At 36.7% G+C, this 10,897-nt stretch overlaps 1 protein-coding gene across 1 annotated transcript; it reads left to right on the top strand.

The window, feature by feature from the left end:
- Positions 1–6,660: 6,660 nt before the first annotated feature.
- Positions 6,661–10,226, top strand: LOC306862087 (sphingosine 1-phosphate receptor 3-like). Its single transcript, XM_079404715.1, has 2 exons — positions 6,661–6,847; positions 7,880–10,226. The coding sequence occupies exon 2, from the start codon at positions 8,033–8,035 to the stop codon at positions 9,077–9,079; it is 1,047 nt and encodes a 348-aa protein (XP_079260841.1). The 5' UTR covers positions 6,661–6,847; positions 7,880–8,032; the 3' UTR covers positions 9,080–10,226.
- The last annotated feature ends 671 nt before the right edge of the window (positions 10,227–10,897 follow it).

A 10,897-nucleotide genomic window follows, 5' to 3' on the forward strand; every position in this document is an offset into this window, starting at 1 on the left:
CAGTGCTTGATCTGTGAAGATTTCTCTCCTGATTCAGGCTTTTACACTGAAGAAAACAATACTATGGATTATGGACTCATATTTTAGCAGTGGTTTAAAATTAAAACACCTTAAAGATGGATTTGTTTCTTACAAATATTCAGATTTTCTCTTCACAAAATGTTAACTGATAGACTGGAGTGGTGTGGATTACTTTCATTCACTGCAGAGGATTATTGGATGAACTATGCCTTTAAATTGGCCGACTTTATATAAAGTGGTGTACACACAACTAACATGACATAACAGACCTCAGACAAAACGTAGGACAGTAACTTATGTTCAAACTTATGTTCTTTGCTTTTATTGTGGTTTCTCATTGGCATGACCAACCTGACCACCTTCAGAGCAAAGTGACTTACCAACAAGAGTGACGTTCACTTCCCAAAAATATAACTATGCCATTCATGGCATTTAATAAAAATTAAGAAGTATATTTTCCTTTGCATATTTTTTTAAAATTGACATGAGTTTAAAATCTAAAAAATTGAACTAACCTGGATATTAAAAGGAAAATAAATATCTCTAAAGCCTTACTGACCCTGACAGGCAGGCCTCTCTGTGATGTCATTTCCTGTTTCATACTTCTCTTGTAACATGACAACAACAGGCTTCCTGCTGAAAATCCTCCCTCCCTGAATATGATTTAACAGACAATGTTTAGAAATATTAATTAAATTTAAAATCAAAACTATTCCACTCATTTTTTTAAATAAAGGCATATTGCCAAACAGAGATGCAAAGTAGGAAACGTTGGAGTGAGTGAATGTGTGAGAGAGAGAGAGAGAGAGAGAGAGAGAAAGTAAATGAAAGGCTTTGGCTAACTGTAATTGCTCATGAGTTTCTCTCGTAAGTAAATGAAGGGTTTCCGTCTGAACTCCCCCAGATCTTGCTTTCTGAGGCCTGCAGTGGCACAGAGACGGACTGCTGCATCAGAAAAACCAGCAAAGACACCATTTCTGCAGGATTCAATGACCTTTAATAATGCTGCTCCTAAAATTCCTTATAGGAGAAATAAAAACAGACAGAAATGAGCCAATAGTTATAAAATCACTTTTTTATTGTAGAAATTGGCACTGAAATCTGAGCACAGTTTGAGACATTCGCAGATAAAAATTGAGTAATTTAGTGTATTTATTATTATTATTTATTTTGTTTTACTTGTATTTTAAATTATGCATTGCATTGTGTTGTATTTAAGGTAAAAGGAAATGTCTTTACAACAGAAAATTACAAGTACCTTTTCCGGTTTTACACAGCTTTTTTACTTGTGAAATTTCAGAGGTCGTTTTCTGAGGAGCAGAAGCTGGATTCACGAAACACTCTAAGTGCTATTTTCACTCTTATGGATAAAAGTTATGAGTATTTTGTATTCTCAAAAATTACTTCTTAAGAATGTTCTTGTTAAGAATGATCTTGTTCTTAAAACATAACTAAAGAATTGAAATTGTTCAAAAGTATCTTCTTAAAAATCATTGTAAATAGAGTCATTTTCTTCTTTAAAAAAATAAGATCTTCTTAAGCACATGAAGTTCTTGAGAACTTCAGATTTTTTTAAGAATTGCACTTTAAGAAAATTATCACAGTTAGAGTTCTTGATATTTATTTCATCATTAAGTGGATTTTCGTGACTCCGGCCCTAGGAGACGTATGTAAAAGTCCCCATGTAACTATAAACTGCTATAAACAACACAACAATTTCTAACAATTAAGGAAGTGAAAAACCACAAATATATGAGTGACGCAACATGAACTTCTGACGTCATTTGCCGGTTCAGCCATGTCACGATAACTGAGAAAAATAACCGCAGAGATGCGAGTCCATATTTACACTCAATGATTCAAATGAGTTGCTTTCCATTTAAAATAAGGTTACATTTATTCTTATTATATGACAATTACGAACTCATTTGTGACTGGTTATGTTTTATTTTAAACAGTCACTACTTCAATAAAACATAACGGATATCTCTATTAAAACTCAGGAATGAAAATTTGCTGAAAATGTGCTTACCATCAGGCCATCCAAGATGTAGATGAGTTTGTTTCTTCATCAGATTTGGAGAAATGTAACATCAGTGTCTCAGCGATGGATGCTCTGCAGTGAATGGGTGCCGTCAGAATGAGAGTCCAAACAGCTGATAAAACATCACAATAATCCACACCACTCCAGCCCATCTATTAACATCTTGAGAAGACAAAATCTGCGTATTTGTAAGAAACAAATCTATTTTTACTTTACGTCCATAATAACATTATTCGCTATATACTGCTCTTTAAAACTCTTTGTTGTACTGCTCTAAATCTCTAAATCTCTCTGAGCAATAACATTTCCTTCCAGGGAGATCTTGACTCCTGGCTTTGTGGTTTTGCTGGCAGCAGTAAACTAAACTCAGATTAGTAATCCATGATGAGGATTTCTGTACAAATACACCTGCTGTCCAGGTGGGATATGTGCAAACAGCGGTATAAACACCAGTGTGTGTGTGTTGAGCTCTGAGGCTGTAATGAGAGGTTGTTTCTAACCCAGTCTGATTCACGACAGCTCTGAAATCTCTCTATTTTCCCCTAAATTGTTTAACGAGTTTGTTTGCCCGTATAACCTTAAAATTTAAACTTATTTGGCTGGCCGTCCACTGAGGAGGGGCTCGAGGAAGCAACTTCAACTCGAGCTTCGATGTACCCCCACAGAGACTTAATATAGGATGATTACAAAGAGCTAGGCACCTAAGATGAAGGTGGGGATTTGGGGAGGTGGAGGGATGCTGCAACAGCTGAGACTGGAGAGAGGTAAGCAGCTGCTTATATACTCAGGCTGTTGACTGAAAGATTAGAGGTGGTTGGGGATGGATATGGGCTGAGTAAGACCTCGGTGTGGTGGTGTGTTCATTCAGTCACAAACATCCTGCTCCGTCACGCCACCGTTTATATATGTATGCCTTTAGCCAGGCACGAAGTGATGGAGGCTATATAGGATTATTGGATGAACTATGCCTTTAAATTGGCCGACTTTATATAAAGTGGTGTACACACAACTAACATGACATAACAGACCTCAGACAAAACGTAGGACAGTAACTTATGTTCAAACTTATGTTCTTTGCTTTTATTGTGGTTTCTCATTGGCATGACCAACCTGACCACCTTCAGAGCAAAGTGACTTACCAACAAGAGTGACGTTCACTTCCCAAAAATATAACTATGCCATTCATGGCATTTAATAAAAATTAAGAAGTATATTTTCCTTTGCATATTTTTTAAAAATTGACATGAGTTTAAAATCTAAAAAATTGAACTAACCTGGATATTAAAAGGAAAATAAATATCTCTAAAGCCTTACTGACCCTGACAGGCAGGCCTCTCTGTGATGTCATTTCCTGTTTCATACTTCTCTTGTAACATGACAACAACAGGCTTCCTGCTGAAAATCCTTCCTCCCTGAATATGATTTAACAGACAATGTTTAGAAATATTAATTAAATTTAAAATCAAAACTATTCCACTCATTTTTTTAAATAAAGGCATATTGCCAAACACAGATGCAAAGTAGGAAACGTTGGAGTGAGTGAATGTGTGAGAGAGAGAGAGAGAGAGAGAGAGAGAGAGAGAGAGAGAGAGAGAAAGTATGAAAGGCTTTGGCTAACTGTAATTGCTCATGAGTTTCTCTCGTAAGTAAATGAAAGGTTTCTGTCTGAACTCCCCCAGATCTTGCTTTCTGAGGCCTGCAGTGAACCGATCCAACAAGTTTGGCACAGAGACGGACTGCTGCATCAGAAAAACCAGCAAAGACACCATTTCTGCAGGATTCAATGACCTTTAATAAGGAATGGCATGGAATGGCTTCCATGCCATTGTGGGTGTCCCACAAGTAATTGGCCTTGTGGATGGGACACTCCATCGCCACCCCATCAGTGCTCGACCAGGCCTTCATAATACACATGAACATGATAATATAAATGACCCTTTCAAAAGTAAGCGACTTACTTTTGGCCCGGAGGTTGCGGGTTCGAACACTTGCAAAATTATACATACATAGCATATATATATATATATATATATATATATATATATATATATATATATATATATATATATATGTATGATATCCAAGGTTGCATTTAGTTTGCAATTTGGATTATTTTATAAATGCAGTGAGCCGCTATAAATGCAATTTCTACTATTTCTAAAGTGCTTCTTTATAATGAACATCGCTTTCTCAATACTTTACCCACTCTATAATGCTAGGAGCTCCTGTATATAGTGAACAATCGATTATCGAGCCATCGATATCAACCTATTCAGCACCACCGCCATGGACAGCACCTGCTAACGTTGCAAGGAAGAAGGTTTGCCTTAAGCAACATCCTAAGGTATAGTTTGGGGAACACACCTAGGAAAGGTATACCCTTAGTTAAGGTGTACCTTTAGAGTCTTCGTAGCGTGCTAAGAGACACTGTTATCGGGAAACGCAGCCCTGGACTGTTGCTCAGTGGTCCAAAGTCCTCTTTTCAGATAAAAGTATATTTTGCTTTTCATTTGGAAATCAAGGTCTGGAGTCTGGAGGAAGACTGGAGAGGCACAGAATCCAAGTTGCTTGACGTCCAGTGTGAAGTTTCCGAATTCAGTGATGATTATCAAATTATCAAATCCAAAGTCAATGCAGATGACTTTAGAGCACTTTATGCTTCCATCTGCTGACAAGCTTCATGGAGATGCTGATTTCCTTTTCCAGCAGGACTTTAGCACCTGCCCACACTGCCAAAACCACTTCCAAGTGCTTTGCTGACCATGATATTACTGTGCTTGATTGGCCAGCCAACATGCCTGACCTGAACCCCAAATGGAATCTATGGGATATTTTCAAGAGAAAGATGAGAAACAGTCGATCCAACAATCCAGACGAGCTGAAGGCTCAATAGTGCCTCAGCAGAGCCACAGGCTGATCGCGTCCATGCCATTCCTCACTGATGCTGGAGTTTGTGCTAAACGAGCCCCGACCACGTTTTGAGTGCAGAAATGAACATACTTTAAAGAACTTGAACTTTTCTGTTTTGCAAATCCTTTTTTTGATCGATCTTAGGAAATATTGTAATATTCTGAGATAATGGATTTTTGACTTTCATGTGCTGTAAACTCTAATCATCAGTTAAAACAAAAAGCTTTTGAAATGTTTTAATGTAATGAATCTAAAATATGTGAAAGTTTCACTTTTTGAAATAAGTTACAAGAAAAAATGAACTTTTTCACAATATTATAATTTTTTGAGATGACCTAGGATCCAGGATCAGTGAAAACAACAAGAAGAACAGCAGAGCATTCAACTTTCATTCGTTCTGGAGTGTATAAATGCTAAACACACACATTCAGAGCAACACACACACGTCAGCAGCCATCAGGCCTTCACCGCAGCACTGAACCAAACGTCTTCATTTGAATGTCAGCTCACTGTATGTTTATTGCTCTGGTCTGCTGGCTGGTCATGGCAACGTCTCCCTCTCTCTCTTTTCTGGGATGCTTCCCTCTCCACGGTTCCATTACTCATCTCTGAAATCTGCCGGCTAAGCGCTGTGAGCTCCAGTTTAAATCTGATGTGGGCTGCCAGTCGCTTCTGTGATAAGATGGAAAATCTGGTTATGCACTGTAGAGTTTGCAGTTATTTTTAAATGTTTTATTTGTTTCTCATCAAGTCTTACATACCTCAGTCATGAGAGCTTTTCTAACTGGACTTGCTTTTTCTTTAAGGACCAGAACTAAGTAAAATCTCCGGTCCTCAGTGATCCAAATTGCTTTGGCTTATTTTCAAACTAGTTTCATTGGTGGAAAAACAAAAAACTAAATAAAATTTGGACTAATTTTATTTGAAACATTACTATATAGCCTATTAACAAAAAGAAAGAAATGCATTGCATAATGCCAGAATGGTCTCAAAATAATATTCCATATACAACTTAAGCCCCATTTGGAGTTTTATTGATCCAAATCTTGTTGATTACCACATAAAATAATTTAATCTCATCCCTCAGCATGTCAACTTGAATTAAAACATGTATTTACAGTAATAGTCTTACAAAACTACAAAATAAAAATACATATATCAAACTTTTCAAAAGTTTAAAACAGATAAACCAAGGCCATAACAATGAACACTGGTTAGACCAATGTTATTTTTTTGTTTAAAATAAAGTATTTGTATGGATTTAGGGGGATAAAGAAAAAAATAAAGAACAGTACAAGAATCAGATTTTTCGTATTATATTTCAATTATTTGCAAATCATATTTTTAATTTAAATGACGAATAAGACTGAATGTGTGTATAATATGTTGAAAAAAACGGCTAAATGTTTTTTGTCTCGTCACGTTATGAAATAATTAAATGTTGCATCCTATTTTCAATTCAAATCAGTGCAATTTGACAAAAAAAGTCGAGATGTTTGCATCACATGATAATGTCGGTCGTTTAATATGTCTATCTAAAACAGTTTTCACATGTGAAATATTGCGCGATTTTACAACTAATCGCTTCTATAGCTGTGAAATAAATCATGAATATTGAATATAGTCTATCAGAAGTGCAGTCTCCTCCAGACAGTGGGAGGTGTGTCGTGGGCTGGACTGTCTGTGTATTACACCGCAGGAACACAGCAGAAGACTGTGAGAAAGAGCCATTCTTCCACTGCGCAGACAGACTGCTTTCTTGAGGTCTGAACTTCTGCACATTAAAGATGGAAATATAACAGTTCCTATTTAAACAAAACTCGACACGAATGGGTCTCAGTGAAGAAACTCTGCGGATCGTGATATCTGATGGTGAGTAATCAAAGACGATTTTTTTTTTTAAATAATCTATGCGATACTAACTTTTATGGAAACTAAACTATATTTTGTTGTGCTGGTTTTTAAATGATTGTCATTCAATCTGCAATCATGCGCACCACAGCAAGTTCAATGCAAACGACAAAGTAAGTTTTCTGGATCAATGTATATTAAATGTTGCATGCAATGCATGTTATATTACTCTAACAAAAAGTAGGCTGTTAAAATTTCAGATGGTGTTTAATGTGTTAATATAAAGCATACTAGCTTGTTAAAGGATGTTGGTTTAACCACCCACCGTGTCCAGTTTAACCAGTTAATGACCCATTTATGTTATAAGAAGCAACTGCAAGAGAGAGTACTACCATGTTTTCCTTTGAAATACAAAACCGTGCAAAATTTTGGGGTCAGGAAGATTCATTTTTGAAAGCAATTAATACTTTTATTCAGCAAGGATGCATTAAATTAATCAAAAGTGACAGTAAAGACATTTATAATGTTAAAAAAAAAGATTTATGTATATTTAAAATTCATCAAAGACTTCTGCAAAAAAAGTTTCCACAAAATACAAACACTTTTCAGCATTGATAATAATAATAGTTTATTGAGCAGCAAATCAGCAGGAGTAATGATGCTGAAAATTCAGCTTTGATCACAGAAATAAATTACATTTGAAAATATACTCAAATAGAAAACAGATATTTTAAATTGTAATAATATTTCACAATTTTACAGTACTTTTAATCCTTGGTGAGCATAAAGAGACTTCTTTCAAAAACATTAAAAATACAGACCTCAGACTTTTGACCAGTACCTTGAAGTATATAAATTCTTACCGTATATATCTAGAGGCACTATATTTTTTGTACTACTACAAAGATAATTTATTATATCTTAATTCTTTATTGTGACTTTAAGCATATTGGAAAAGTATCTCAGCTGTGTTAAAGTCAAGTTCACATATTTGAGTGGATCATGGTGTCATTATAGTAGCTGTCATTAAAGCACATCTGGTTGACTCCACAGGCAGATGTGTGCCACCGACATGACAGCACAGGGAGATGATTGACAGGTAAACCCTAAAGAAAGCAGTCGACCCGCTCGCCAACACCCATCCGTGACCCATCTTACCTGTACGATCCGCCCCTGTCTGGAAGATCCAGTCCAAATCATCCCGCAATGATCAACCAACACATTTTCCTGCATTACAACTACACGGGGAAACTAAACAATCGCAATGACACCGAAGGCACCCCGTTGGACCCCAAAACCATGGTGTTTTTGGTCGTCTGCAGCCTCATCATCCTGGAGAACCTAATAGTGCTGGTGGCCATCTGGCAAAACCACAAATTTCATAACCGGATGTACTTTTTTATCGCCAACCTGGCTCTGTGCGACTTGTTAGCCGGCGTGACTTATATAGTCAACCTGCTGATGTCAGGACAGTGGACGTTACACTTGTCTCCAGTCGAGTGGTTAGTTCGCGAAGGGAGTATGTTTGTAGCATTAGGTGCTTCTATTTTCAGCTTACTTGCGATTGCAATCGAACGCCACCTTACTATGATCAAAATGAGGCCTTACGACGCAAGCAAAAAATACCGGGTGTTTCTGCTCATAGGAACCTGCTGGTTAATCGCGATCATGCTGGGGGCGCTGCCTATTTTAGGCTGGAACTGTTTAGAAGATCTTCCTCAGTGCTCGACCATCTTACCTCTGTACAGCAAGAGCTACGTTGCATTCTGCATCACCATCTTCATCTCGCTCCTGCTGGCCATCTCTGTCCTCTACGCCCGCATTTACGCCCTGGTCAAGAGCAGCAGCCGCAAAGTCACCAAGCACAGCAACTGCGAGCACTCCATGGCGCTCCTGCGCACTGTCAGCATAGTGGTGGGCGTCTTCATCGCCTGCTGGACGCCCATCTTCATGCTGCTGCTCGTCGACGTGGCCTGCGGGAACAAAAAGTGCCCGGTTCTGCTCAAAGCTGATTGGTTTATTGTGCTGGCCGTCTTGAATTCCGCCATGAACCCCGTCATCTACACGCTGGCCAGCAGGGAGATGCGCCGGGCGTTTTACAGGCTCGTGTGCGGGTGTCTGCTGCAGGACGACACGATGGGGTGCAAGCAGAACACGGACCCCAGCCGGAGCAAATCCAGCTCCAACTGCCCTCGGGCGGCCGAACAGGAAAACCCAGACGCCGACGCACAGAATCAGACTAACACAAGCTGAAGCACTCACTGTGTTTGCTGAAATGCACACAACAGCATTAGTGCATGCTATAGAATTTGACTAAAGTGCACAATAAAGCATCAGCTATTCATGTTAAGTGCACATTGAGCAGTGGAAAAGTGTCCTGAGCCCAACCAATAAGCTCTTACACTGCAAAACATGTTTCTTACTCAGTATTTTTGTCGTTTTTCAGTGCAAATAAACAAAAAAAAAAAAAAAAAAGAAGTCATGTTTTCTGAAAAATGTACCAAAATTTAAGTACGTTTTTGGTTAAAACATGAAAAAAATATCTGCCTATGGGGTCAGGAAAAATAATTTTCTCATTCAATCAGGGTTATTAAAGTCAGCTAAAATTAAAATAATTAAAAACATTTTTGTTACTTGAAATAAAAATGAACATTACCTGAAATAAAATAAAATAAAATAAAGCAAACTTTTTATTTAAATTAGTCAGCAAGGCAACATTTCTCATTTTAATTTAGTTTAACTTGTAATAAAATAACTAAAACTGAAATGAAAATTAATAGAAACTATATATTATATACAAAAACAAAAATTGCTAAAACTAACCAAACTAACTAAAATGGAAACAGTAAATATAAAAAATAAAATATATAATGATACTAAAATAACACTGTTTTGAATTAAGTTTATTTTATTTATCTCATTGGGAAATATTTTTATTTTCTTGTTTTAAGTAAAAACTGGCTTGAATTTGATGTTTTTCGAAAAACAAGACTTCATATCTTTAGCCCTGCCTTGATTTAAGAATGTTTAGATATTTGTACTGAAAACAAGACAAAAATACTGAGTAAGAACATCATTTTTTGTATCCAGTGTAGCTGATCTTTACAGAGAGGACATACAAAAGACTAATTTGCCAATCCTATAAATATTGACAGTATTTATATAGTGCTATGTTTAATGATGTACTGACCTGTATACCTAAAGCCTTCTATGCCAGGTGTTGATATATACTAGCATGTTTGACACTTCAGTCTGTCTGATACGTTGTATATAGGTTGTTAATTTTTCTTGAAATAACTTATCAAACTTTTACCAAAGAACAATCATACAAGATGAGTCTGTATGGAGTAAATATACGCTGCTGTAAATGTATTGTAAGAATAAAACCTTGATTTAAACCAATGCAGCTGTTTATGGTACAGCATATAATTCCGTGCAAGTAAATATTAATAGTGCACTTGCGCCACCTGCTGGACACATACAAGCAGCACAAACTAAACTGTAATGCTTATGATTATTTAATATTTTTGGATATATATATAGAATTAATTTTCTTCATGCAAAACATAATTTCTTATTTCTTTCCTTTGAATTTGGGGTGAAAATGACCTGAACGTGTTCAGATTCAGCCGAATAACCAACGTAATCAAAGAGTAATACACATGATTCTTTTATTGCCACCAATCATAAAGAATAGGAATAATTCATACAAGCAGAGACTGGACTTTCGTAGGTTGATTCTGGCACCTGTTTCATGGCCTGCATGTGAACCGCTGTGATCAAACGCTCAGTGGAAGGTGCTTCGACTAATGCACTTTCAAGAGAAAAGCACAATAGTACAAATAAAAGGCACGTTTTCCTGAACACAACTCGGGATGGCAAATCAACTATATTTTAGTAATGAAGAATTAAGATTTGGGATTGTTTTGTTGTAGCATTACAAAAACAGTTAAACCACAACTGATTATTTGGAGTCTGTTTAATGAGAGTAATATAATAGAATATATAATTTCCTAACATTAGTTAAAGTTCAGGGAAATTATGCTGGGATTCGGCAGTTTATATTTGGGG

This window comes from Barbus barbus (assembly GCF_936440315.1).
Source record: "Barbus barbus genome assembly, chromosome: 43".
Taxonomy (NCBI): domain Eukaryota; kingdom Metazoa; phylum Chordata; class Actinopteri; order Cypriniformes; family Cyprinidae; genus Barbus; species Barbus barbus.

What these genes read in the sequence shown, in the direction of transcription:
- LOC306862087 (XM_079404715.1), top strand. Translation starts at nt 8,033, where the DNA reads ATGATCAACCAACACATTTTCCTGCATTACAACTACACGGGGAAACTA.